This window comes from Mandrillus leucophaeus, unplaced genomic scaffold (assembly GCF_000951045.1).
Source record: "Mandrillus leucophaeus isolate KB7577 unplaced genomic scaffold, Mleu.le_1.0 Scaffold106, whole genome shotgun sequence".
Lineage (NCBI taxonomy): Eukaryota > Metazoa > Chordata > Mammalia > Primates > Cercopithecidae > Mandrillus > Mandrillus leucophaeus.
Window position 1 is genome coordinate 2,393,936 of NW_012098765.1, and position 12,003 is coordinate 2,405,938.

At 54.6% G+C, this 12,003-nt stretch overlaps 2 protein-coding genes across 2 annotated transcripts in view; one reads left to right on the forward strand and one right to left on the reverse strand.

Moving 5' to 3' along the window:
- Positions 1-3,751, forward strand: part of LOC105542251 (chromosome unknown open reading frame, human C19orf54) — an 8,933-nt gene extending 5,182 nt beyond the window's left edge. The window contains exons 2-6 of the mRNA XM_011983711.1: positions 1,019-1,087; positions 1,525-1,649; positions 2,012-2,141; positions 2,233-2,303; positions 3,414-3,751. Coding sequence (XP_011839101.1) covers positions 1,019-1,087; positions 1,525-1,649; positions 2,012-2,141; positions 2,233-2,303; positions 3,414-3,751 — 733 coding nt within the window. The remainder of the gene's footprint in view (positions 1-1,018; positions 1,088-1,524; positions 1,650-2,011; positions 2,142-2,232; positions 2,304-3,413) is intronic.
- A 1,634-nt stretch (positions 3,752-5,385) lies between these two features.
- The window catches only part of ITPKC (inositol-trisphosphate 3-kinase C), a 26,592-nt gene continuing 19,974 nt past the window's right edge, over positions 5,386-12,003 (reverse strand). Inside the window, exons 5-7 of the mRNA XM_011984224.1 lie at positions 10,193-10,294; positions 9,495-9,566; positions 5,386-6,883 (exon numbers count right to left, since the gene is read on the reverse strand). Coding sequence (XP_011839614.1) covers positions 6,680-6,883; positions 9,495-9,566; positions 10,193-10,294 — 378 coding nt within the window. The 3' untranslated portion in view covers positions 5,386-6,679. The remainder of the gene's footprint in view (positions 6,884-9,494; positions 9,567-10,192; positions 10,295-12,003) is intronic.

Genomic DNA, 12,003 nt, shown 5'->3' on the forward strand with positions numbered 1-12,003 from the left:
AAAAAAAAAAAAAAAAAAAGGAATGAATCCCCCAGGGCCAGACTATCGGAGTGGCCTCCCCCAGGGTACATCACTATCAAGGTGATGTCTTAGGCCTTAAGCATGTTGTTACCTGGTTTTATTCAAAGTTTAGTTAAGGGATTTTCACTGTTGAACAGCCCAAGAAACAGACTTGAAGGGAAAAACAAATCACAGAGTTTGGAGCCTGGGCAACATAGCATGACCTCATCTCTACTAAAAATAAAAAGAGTCAGGCGTGGTGGTTCACGCCTGTAATCCCAGCACTTTGGGAGGCCAAGGTGGGTGGATAACCTGAGGTCAGGAGTTGGAGACCAGCCTGGCCAACATGGTGAAACCCCATTTCTTCTAAAATACAAAATTAGCTGGGCGTTGTGGCGTGCACATGTAAGCCCAGCTACTTGGGAGGCTGAGGCAGGAGAATCGCTTGAACCCAGGAGGCAGTGAGCTGAGATTGCACTGTTGCACTCCAGTCTGGGCAAAACGAGCAAAACCCTGTCTCAAAAAAATAAAATAAAATAAAATAAAAAGAACTAGCTGGACGTGGTGGTACATGCCTATACTCCCAGCTACTCAGGAGGCCGAGGCAGGAGGAATCACTTGACCCTGGGAGGTCGAGGCTGCAGTGAGTTTTGATTGCATCATTGCATTCCATCCCGGGCAACAGTGCAAGAAAAAAAGAGCTGGAGATGGAGATACCACTTTGAGAAATTTCCTCAGATACACCTGGTTGCAAAGTGCTACCCTTTACTCCTCACCCTTCAATAACAGAGAGAGAGCAGGGAGCAGGCAAGCAGAAGGACCATTCCCATGAACCAGATGAGGAAACTGAAGCTTAGGAAGGGGAAGTCAGTGACTGAACCAGGAGCCTCCTTCAGCCTTAGGACAGCCAGGCCTGTGTTCCTTTCATCGTCCCTGGATACCCCACTCCCAGCCAGACCTCAGGGTTGGGGGTGCTTCAGAGCTGGCTCCCTGGTGACTGAGCGCGGCTCTGCTTCAGGTTCCGAGGTGACCTGCGGTGGATCCTCTTCTGTGCAGACCTGCCGTCCCTCATCCAAGAAGGCCCTCAGTATGTGCCCTGATGCGGGACCCCCCCAGCCCCTTTGCTGCCCTTACTCTGCCTTGCTGGGCTTCTTAAGGACTGATGTGGAAAAGAGGAGTGGATTGTCCCTGCCGGGAGGAGGAGGGAAGGAAAGGGGGAACTTTCCACTCGGGCTTCTGGGTATCTGCATAGTAAACATAGTTGGAACATCCGAGGAATGAACGAATGAACCTGGTCCAACTCCACCTTGGCTCCTCCTGCCAGGAAGCTCAGGTGACCTCTCCCCACCCTTCTACCCCCAGCCCTTCAGCCTTGGGCTCTCCCCTGAAGGGGAGTCAGGTCTCCCTTGCTGGCCTGGGAGGAGGGGGGGACTCCTCCAGGGCAGCAAACCTGTTCCCCAACTCCAGCTTCCAGGTGAGGAGGCTGTGACATACGATTGACAGGCTGGGCCTCTCTGTCCCCAGATGCGGGCTGGTGGCCTTGTGGATGGCAGGTACTCTCCTGTCGCCCCCCAGTGGCGTCCCCCTGGAGAGACTCGTGCAGGTGGCCACGGAAAGAGGCTACACGGCCCAGGGAGAGATGTTCTCAGGTGAGCTGGGTGGCTGCGTGCTCCATCACCTCTTCATGAGGCTGGGACCGGAGAGGCTGGGTGGGGTGCTGGCAGCCGTGTGTCAGGGTGTCTTGTTCCATTCTTCGGGCCCTTCCCACTGCCCAGTAGAGCAGAGAGGTTACAAGATGGACTCGAGCTGGCTGCACGGGTTGCAAACCCAGCTCTGTCACCTCTTCGCTGTGGCCATGGACAAGCCCCTGACGCTTTTAGTGCCTCATTTTCTTCATTTGTACCAATGGGTGGAAGGTCATGGTGAGGGTCGGAAGCATTGCCCACTGTGAACCCTCGGCACGGTGCTGGGCACACGCAACAAGCCCCCTCTGTGTGCTCTCGCCATGCAGTGGCCGATATGGGCAGGCTGGCTCAGGAGGTGCTGGGCTGCCAGGCCAAGCTGCTCTCTGGCGGCCTGGGCGGTCCCAACAGAGACCTCGTCCTGCAGCACCTGGTCACCGGACATCCCCTGCTCATCCCGTATCCCAGGGCCTTGGAGGGAGGAGGACAGGGGTGGCGAAGGGTGGGTCCCAGGGCCATGCTATCGTTTTTACCTTAATGCCAGCACCAGCTACGACGAAGACTTCAACCATGAGCCGTGTCAGAGGAAGGGCCACAAGGCCCACTGGGCGGTGAGCGCAGGTGGGTTCCCCCTCCTTTGTCTGCACCCCTCATCCTGGGTCTCCCTGGCCTCCATTAACCCTCCTGACATTCTCACTCCTTGTGCTGGTGTCTCCCCAGCCAGGCTGGGCACTTAGCATAGCACCGGGCAGGCTGGGCCCCAGGTGTCCGCCAGTTGGAGCTTCTACAAATGGAAGCTCAGAGCATAGATTTCAGGATCAGAACGTCTGGGCTCCAGACCTGGCGCAGCCTCTTCTAGGCTCTGTGACTCTGGGCAGGTATCATCACCTCTCTGGGCCGTTCCTTTCCCCATCTGGAAATCAGGGGTAACAGTAGCACCCTCCTCATAAAGCTGCCTTGTAGGCATAGCACGCAGCACTCAGAACAGGGCTTGGCCAGACGCAGTGGCTCACGCCTGTAATCCCAACAGTTCGGGAGGCCGAGGCAGGTGGATCACTTGAGGTCAGGAGTTTGAGACCAACCTGGCCAACATGGTGATACCCTGTTTCTACCAAAACTACAAAAATTAGCCGGGCGTGGTGGTGTGTGTCTGAAATCCCAGCTACTTGGGAGGCTAAAGCAGGAAAATCGCTTGGATGTGGGAGGTGGAGGTTGCAGTGAGCTGAGATGGCGTGGGTGACAGAGCAAGACTCCGTCTCAAAAAAAAAAAAAAAGAAAACAGGGCTTGGCATGTGGCACGTCTCTGTATGCATTACCAGCACCGTCTTCATCATTCCCCTGCCTGAAAGAAGACCAGGTTGGTCCACGTCAGGAGGTGCGGGGGAGGCTCCATTCAGCTTCTTCATGGCTGTGTGGTCTTGACAGCTTCTCTTGGATCCTCTTCCCTAGACAGCTGGAGATGACCGGGTGACGGCATTTGCTCCATCTCATGCTGCCTCCCCCCCTCCCCCGTGCTGTCAGGCCAGGGGAGGCAAGACTTAAAACGCGTACAGCTTTGGAGCCGGATGCTGTGGTGGGACCACATCCCAACCCACTGGTCACCAGTAACGTCACTGTAACCTAGGAATGGCAGCTGCACCCACCCTGGAGGGATGGGAGGGGGCGGAACTTAGCCCCAGCACCTGGTCCTGGCTCAGTCACTGCCACTCACCACTTTCTCCTCTCCCCCAGGGGTCCTGCTGGGTGTTCGGGCTGTGCCCAGTCTCGGCTACACTGAGGACCCTGAGCTGCCAGGTCTGTTCCACCCAGTGCTGGGCACGGCCTGCCAGCCACCATCCCTGCCGGAGGAGGGCTCCCCGGAAGCTGTCTACCTGCTGTCCAAGCAGGGCAAGAGTTGGCATTATCAGCTGTGGGACTACGACCAAGTCCGGGACAGCAACCTGCAGCTGACGGACTTCTCACCCTCGCGGGCCACCGACGGCCGGGTGTACGTGGTGCCCGTGGGTGGGGTGCGGGCTGGCCTCTGTGGCCAGGCCTTGCTCCTCACACCGCAAGACTGCAGTCATTAGCTGGGGCTGCGGTCCCAGGCTGCAGCCTAGCTCGCTCACCATTTCAAGTGTGCCCCTACTTCTCCCTCTGTGTGATGGCCCCAAGGTTTAAGCTGGGTCTCAAGGGCCTCCAGCCCAGGGATCCTTCATCAGGGCCACCCCCACTCCATCTCTCCCAAGCCTGGGCATCGTCCCAACCCCAGGCCCACCCCCTGCAGTATTGAGCACCAGCTGGTCCCTCTAGGGAGAGACTGACGGCAGCCCAGACCCTGCGGCCTGCCTCTCCCACCTGAATGTTGCATCCGTCCGTTTCTTACTAGGGACCGCCTCTGTCACCTCACGAGACATCTAAGGAGCCTGGGCCCTCTGCTGCTCACAGGACAGGGACACTGAACTGCGCCAGCCTCAGCTCACCCCCCTTAGCCCAGGCTCTTCCTCACACTTGCCACCTACCAGTCATACTGGCCTTTCAGATCCCTGAAGTGTTCAAATCCCCGGAGCACTGAGGCCCACCCCAGCCCTCTGCTGAGGATCGTTCCGTAACTTCTCCATCGAGGCTCAGGTATCACTACCTCAGGGAAGAGTCCCCAGCCCCAGTCAAGACACCCCCCGCCCCCGGAACCTCGTATCTTCACAGTTTTAAAGCCCATCCGGGAGCAGTTACCTGTGCCAGCCCCTCTACCTGTGTTAGCAGGTCTGACAACCTTGTAAGGGGGGTGCTAGATGGACCCGATTTGACAGATGGCAAGACAGGCCTGGAGAAGTAGAATCGCTGGCCTGAGGTCACATGACTAGCACGTGGCAGGGTCAGGATGCAAGCTAGGTAGTTAGTGTCTCTCAGCCAGGCTGTCTCCTGGCTCCCTGAACATTATGGTGCTGACCACAAACTTTCCTATCCACCCATATAAACATCTAGTGAGTGTGTGTGATTACTAGCTTCGTGAATACCTGACCTCTCCACTCTGAAGTAGGAGGAACAGGCCTGTCTGGATCACTTCTCTGTCCCTAACCAAGCCTGTGTCATTTAGGGAAACTATACAGAGCAGTGTTGCCTTTTTTTTTTTTTTTTTTTCTGAGATGGAGTCTCATTCTGTCATCCAGGCTGGAGTGCAGTGGCGTGATCTCGGCTCACTCCAGCCTCCACTTCCCAGGTTCAAGTGATTCTCCTGCCTCAGCCCCCAAGTTGCTGGGATTACAGGCATGCACCACCATGCCTCGCCAACTTTTTGTATTTTTAGTAGAGACAGGGCTTTGCCATGTTGGCCAGGCTGGTCTCGAACTCCTGACCTCAACTGATCTACCTGCCTCGGCCTCCCAAAGTGCTGGGATGACAGGTGTAAGCCACTGCGCCAAGCCACAGTGCAATATTTGTAACCAGTGATCAGGGTAAAGAGGATGTGTGTCCACCATCCCAGCCCTGAGCAGCCTGCCTGTGCATCCCCCATCCCAGCCAGGGCTTGGAGCAGCCTTGGTCACTACTGTGTCCCCTGCATTGTAACCCATCCAGGCACAAGAATAGCCGCCCAGTGAGCGCCAAGTGAGTGAAACAGCCTGCTTGGAGCCTGCCTCTTTCCCAAACTGCTCATTATCCTGTTACCCCACCCAGCCCAAGTGCCCAAATACACTCCAGATGCAAAATAAAAAGCTCTACAACATTGGCTCTGAATGTCCTGTTTATTGGGGTGTTGTCACTGGCAGGAGGCTCAGCAGAGCCATTCTGCCCCCTGCTTCCCAGTACTACCCCGTGCAGCAACTGCCTCTCATATAAATAAGTATCAAGATGGTCAGTAGAAAAGGAGAGCGTCTCCTCAGCCCTGGAAGAAAGTGTGGGAGCTTCAGCTTAGGGAAGAGGTAGGTGCCTGTCCACCAGCCCAGCCTCAAGGGCCAGGAAGACCTGGCTATGCATGCTGGAGGGGCCTTAGCCACACCCCAGGGTTCTATAGTCTTTGGTTTGAATCAGGCTGCAGGCCAGGGTCGTGGCTGGCAGCCCCACCCACCCTGTGCCTCTGACACACACCCAGTGCTTTTCCCTGCAGCGGCCTGGGATGGGATGGGGCCCTCCTGAGTGCAGCAGCTCTTGAGTCGCAGGGGGAGGCCCACTTTCCCAGCCTCTGAACCTCCTTTCTGCCACTGCAGTTTGCTAGGAGAAAGGAGAGAGAAGCCTGGGGGTCAGGCAGGAGGTGGAAGTCCTGAGGCCGGATCTGGTGCACAGAGGAGTGAAGTACTGTCACAGTGCTGGCACAGATGTGGCGGTGGTTTGGGTCTGCAGGAGATCAGCAGAGTCCTCTGAGGGGCATGGAGGATCCCACAGGGCTACAGCAGGGCAGGATACTGCCCAGTGGTATCAGCCCTCAGGCTGCGTCCAGTCCCATGGGGTTATGCCCTCTGAGTCTCTTGTCGCTCAGCACTGAAACGGCTCTCCGGTGAAGATGTGGACTGTCACTCTCCCTAGATGGTCCAGCAGCGCCTGCATCTGTTCACCAACGATGCCTGACCCGCTGAGGCACCACAGATGAACCCAACCCAGTCCCAGACCTCAGCCAGCTGGCAGCCTGGAGGCTGACAGGGAGGCAGGTTAGAAGTGATTCATGTGTCCACAGGCACCCTGTCATGCCACACCCTGTGACATCTGAACTGAATGCTCTCAGGGCAGCCCCTCAGAAGCCTTCCCAGCAGATCGGGGGACCCCGTTCTGGCTTTTCTGACTCATTGCCTCATCGTGTTCCTTCCAGGTCCCCATAGCCCCTGCATCATGATGGGGCCAGGTGCTACCTGATCTCCCAGGGCCCTTCAGACCTTTCCACGTTGGTCTCGTGTGGCACATGACACAATCTCTCCCGTCCCTGGAGGCCAGCTCCCCCGTGGCCAATCTCAGGCCCCCCATGGCATCTCAGGGCTCCTCCAGCCAGACTGGCACCATCCAATTAAACCTGGCGGTGGCTGAGCAGCTCAGCTCTGTGCCAGCCCCTGCAGGAGGCAGATCATGTTGTCCAGGCCCCAGAGGTAGCCGTCCTCACGGTTGCCCTCAGCCCAGGGCAGCCTGTGGCTGAGCGTCTGGTGGTCGGGCAAGGCCACCGTCTTGCCGAAGTCGATCATCCAGACCTTGGCCAGGCCGGTGTGGTCGTGCACGAAGAGGAGGGAGCTGCCTACCACCTGCCGGGGGAGAGACGGGAGGTTAAGGAAGGAGCAGGCACTGGCCAAGATCCCTTCCTGACAGGCAGCAGAGCTGGGTGGCTGACAGCATGAACCCTGGAGCCTGGCTACCTGATTCAGCTCCTGGCTATGCCACCTCCTGGCTGTGCAGCCTTGGGCAGGTGTCTTAACCTCTCTGTAGTTCTGCGTCCTCATATACAGAGTAAGAGTAATACAGTTAGTCCCCAGTCAGTCATTTCATTTTCTTTGGTTTTAGTTACTCTCAGTCAACTGTGATCCAAAAATATTAAATGGAAAATTCCAGAAATAAACAATGCATTAAGTTTTAAGTTGCATACCGTCCTAAGTACTGTGATGAAATCTCGTGCCATCCTGCTCCATACCACCTGGGATGCGAATCATCCCTTTGTCCAGCGTGTCCATGCTGTATCTGCCACCCACCCACGAGTCACCTAGGAGCCACCTTGGTTATCAGACTAAGAAAACACAGTCTATAGTTCAGTACTATCCACAGTTCGTGGCATCTGCTGGGGGACCGGAAGAGATCATCTGAGGACAAGGGGTTGACTGTAGGATCATTTACCTCAGAGGTTGCTGGGCATGTTATATGTATGAATTAATCTACATTAAGTGCTTAAGACAGTGCTTGGTACATAGCAAATACACAACAAATGTTCAGTGTGAGGCATGATCAAAATGCACTGCAGCCTTGACCTCCTGGACTCAAGCCCTCCTCCTGCCTCAGCCTCCTGAGTAGCTGAGGCTACAGGCATGCATCACCATGCCTTTGGTTTTTTTTCTTCTTTTTTTTTTTGAGACAGAGCCTCACTCTGTTGCCCAGGCTGGAGTGCAGTGGCACGATCTCAGCTCACTGCAACCTCCACCTGCTGGGTTCAAGTGATTTCCGGCTAATTTTTGTTGTTGTTGTTAAGATGGAGTCTCGCTCTGTCGCCCAGGCTGGAGTGCAGTGGCCGGATCTCAGCTCACTGCAAGCTCCGCCTCCCGGGTTCACGCCATTCTCCTGCCTCAGCCTTCAGAGCAGCTGGGACTATAGGCGCCCGCCACTAAGCCTGGCTAATTTTTTGTATGTTTTAGTAGAGATAGGGTTTCACCATGTCAGCCAGGATGGTCTCGATCTCCTGACCTCATGATCCGCCTGCCTCAGCCTCCCAAAGTGTTGGGATTACAGGCGTGAGCCACTGCTCCTGGCAGTTTTTTTTTTTTTTTTAAATATAAGGCCAGGCAGAGTGGCTCACGCCTGTAATCTCAGCACTTTGGGAGGCTGAGGCAGGCGGATCACGAGGTCAGGAGATTGAGACCATGCTAGTCAACATGGTGAAACCCTGTCTCTACTAAAAATACAAAAATTAGCCGGGCATGGTCGCGGGCACCTGCAGTCCCAGCTACTCGGGAGGCTGAGGCAGGAGAATGGCATGAACCCAGGAGGTGGAGCTTGTAGTGGGCCAAGAGTGCACCACTGCACTCCAGCCTGGGTGACAGAGCGAGACTCCGTCTCAAAAAAAAAAAACAGAGACAAAGTCTCACTGTATCGCCCAGGCTGGTCTCGAACTCCTGAGCTCAAGCGATCCTCCCACCTCAATTGCCCCAAAGTGCTGGAATTACAGGCATGAGCCACTGTGCCTGGCCTTTGCTAAGCCACAGTGCAAACTCAAATGCCTTCAGGATCCAGAATGAGTGAGGAGAGCCTGGCAGAGACTAAAGAATTGGATCGTGTGCTGGTCATGGTAGTGCACACTTGTAGTTCCAGTGACAGGTGGTCCAGGCAGGAGGATCACTTGAGCCCAGGAGATTGACACTATCGTGACCTATGATTGCGCCACTGCACTCCTGCCTGGCCAACACAGTGAGACGCTGATTCTGACCAAAAAAAATTTTAAAAACTAGAATTGGATAATGCCTTCACTTAGAAAGAGACAGTGACTTCTCAGGCCTCGTGGACTGCTACTGATGACTGGTTTCCTCCTCTGTAGAATCAGGATGATGGTACCAGCCCCTACTCATCAGGTGCCTCTCAGTGGTTGGCAGAGTCAGCTCTCAGTAGATGCTGTTTTTATTTTATTTTATTTATTTATTTTTGAGGCAGAATTTTGCTCGTTGCCCAGGTTGGAGTGCAATGGCATGATCTCGGCTCACCGCAACTTCCACCTCCCGGGTTCAAGAGATTCTCCTGCCTCAGCCTCCCGAGTAGCTGGGATTACAGGCATGTGCCACCACACCTGGCTAATTTTGTATTTTTAGTAGAGACGGAGTTTCCCCATGTTAGTCAAGCTGGCCTCGAACTCCCGACCTCAGGTGATCTGCCTGCCTTGGCTTCCCAAAGTGCTGGAATTACAGGCATGAGCCCCTGCACCCAGCATTTTTTTTTTTTAAATAGAGACAGGGTCTTGCTATGTTGCCCAGGCTGGTCTTGGCACTCCTGGGCTCCAGCAATCCTCCCACTTCAGCCTCCCAAAGTGCTGGTATTACAGGTGTGGGCCACCACACCCAGCCCCTTTTTATACCTTTTGACCTGTAACTCATCAATGGTTTCCCCTCCATGTACCTGGACCCCGACACCCCTATCTCCACCCACGGCAGCAAGGGCTCGCACCTCGTGGGTCCTGAAGAAGGGGGAGATCTCCAGAGCTTCACGAAGTTCTTCTAGGCGTGCCACGTACTTTTGCTGTGTGACAGGGAGGGTTCCTTGGTTAGCATGGGGACTTTGTGGGGCCTTGACCACCTTGAGCTCTGACCTCACCCCATTCCCCCAAAGGAGTAGGCAGGCTCTAGCCAGGATGGAATGCGGGAGCCATGGGGAAGACAGGGCGGAGAGTGAAGGCTTGGATTCATCAAGGTGGCATGGAGAAAAGTGCTGGATTCCATGAATCTCCACTCCCATCCAGAGGCGGAGTCTGTCTCCCGACCCCTTTCGATCCAGGCTGGGTCACATGACTTGCTGAACGGCAGAAATGATGGTGGCCATTCTGAGCCCAGGCAACAAGAGGCCTTGCATTTTTACTTGTTCTCTTGACCCCCTGCCTCCACTGTGAGAACAAGCCCAGGCCATCCTGCTATCAAGAGACATGCGGCCAAGTCATGAGCCAACCGGCAGAGCTGGGACTAGGGCCACCCTGGACCGGCCACCCTGGACCAGCCAGCCTTGCCAAGCCACCAGCTGACCTCAGACAGAGCAAAGCCAGCCAGTATCAGTCCAGCCCCACCCAAAGCAGAAGACCACTGACTTTGGAGCAAGAATAAACAGAGGCTGTCTTAAGCTGCTACTTTCTGGGACACAGGTGGCCCACTCACCAGGATGATGTGGTCTCCGTCCACGAAGTCCTCCAGCACCTTTGTCACCTGCTCCAGTGCCTGTGTCTTCTTGAAGTTGGTGTTGCAGGTCCCATCTGCCTTCTGTAGGGCAGGGTGTGGAGGGGCAGGGTCATGGCCTTTTCCTTCCCACGCCCAATACCCAGCAACCTCAAATACCTCCCAGGAGGCCAGGCACAGTGGCCAAGACCAGCCTGGGCAACATAGCAAGACCCCATCTCTATTAAAAAAAAAAAAAAAAAAAAAAGCCTGGCATGGTAGTGTGCACCTGTAGTCCCAGGTTTGGGATTATGCCTGTAATCCTAGCACTTTGGGAGGCCGAGGCGGGAGGATCACTTGAGGTCAGGAGTTCAAGACCAGCCTGGCCAACATGGTGAAACCCCGTCTCTACTAAAAATACAAAAAATTAGCCAAGTGTGGTGGCAGGCACCCGTAATCCCAGGTAGTCGGGAGGCTGAGACAGGAAAATCACTTGAACCCAGGAGGCAGAGGTTGCAGTGAGCAGAGACTGCACCACTACATTCGAGCCTGGGCAACAGAATAAGACTCCGTCTCAAAAAAGGCAACTTTCCAGGGCCACCCACCTGCCTGCACGCTTGCTGCCAGAGGAGGAAGCCAGCCTACCTGCCCAGCCCCAGCTCGACCCAACCCCAGGTCACATGCCTGAGCCCAGTCCTTCCACACCCTTCCAACTTTGAACCTCCTGGTTGAACCCGTCTAGCAAAGTGGGCTTTGGAGCAGGGTGGAGCTGCCTTTGAATTGTGACTCTGCTTTTTTTTTTTTTTTTTGAGATGGAGTCTTACTCTGTCACCCAGGCTGGAGTACAGTGGTGAAATCTCGGCTCACTGCAAGCTCTGCCTCCTGGGTTCACGCCATTCTCCTGTCTCAGCCTCCTGAGTAGCTAGGACCACAGGTGCCTGTCACCACACCCAGCTAATTTTTTTGTATTTTTAGTAGAGGCAGGGTTTCACCGTATCAGCCAGGATAGTCTCATCTCCTGACCTTGTGATCCGCCTGCCTCAGCCTTCCAAAGTGCTGGGATTACAGGCGTGAGCCACTGCGCCCGGCCGTGACTCTGCTCTTTTCTAGCTGGAGGGTCTTAAGTCATTTCACCTGCCTCAGCCTCAGTTTCCTCATCTGGAAAATGGGAATTGTGTTGGTGTCTACTTGCTAAGGCTGGTGTAAGGATTAGAGGAGACCAGGTGTGTAGGATGCACAGCACAGTGCCTGGCACATAGTTATTTGAGACTAATGAGACTAATGCTATCTGTTATGTTTGAGTGGGACTCAGAGAACCCACCTAAGTCATCTGCCACACTGTGCCAGGTGCTATGTGGGCACTTGGCAATAGGGGGTAACAGGACAGACACAGTCAGATGAGGGGGGAGACACTGATTAAGATGATCAGAAAGGAAGAAAATAATAATGAAAGAGTATAAGGAGCTATGAGGAGGTGAAGGGGGGACCCTGATCTAGTAGAATAGAAATCAGGGAGGGCTTCCCTGAGGAAGTAAAATTTGAAAGGAGCCAGAAAAATGACTGAGAATCAACCAGACCAGGAGACACAGGCAGAAGAGACCAGGGTGTGGTGGCATGTACCTGTGTCCCAGCTACTCAGGAGGCTGAGGTGGGGGGATTGCTTGAGTTTAGGAGATTGAGGCTGCAGTGAGCTGTGATCACGCCACTGTACTCCAGCCTGGGTGATGACAGAGTGAGACCCTGTCTCAAAAATAAAATAAAATAAAATAAAATAAAATAAAATAAAATAAAATAAAATAAAATAAAATAAAATA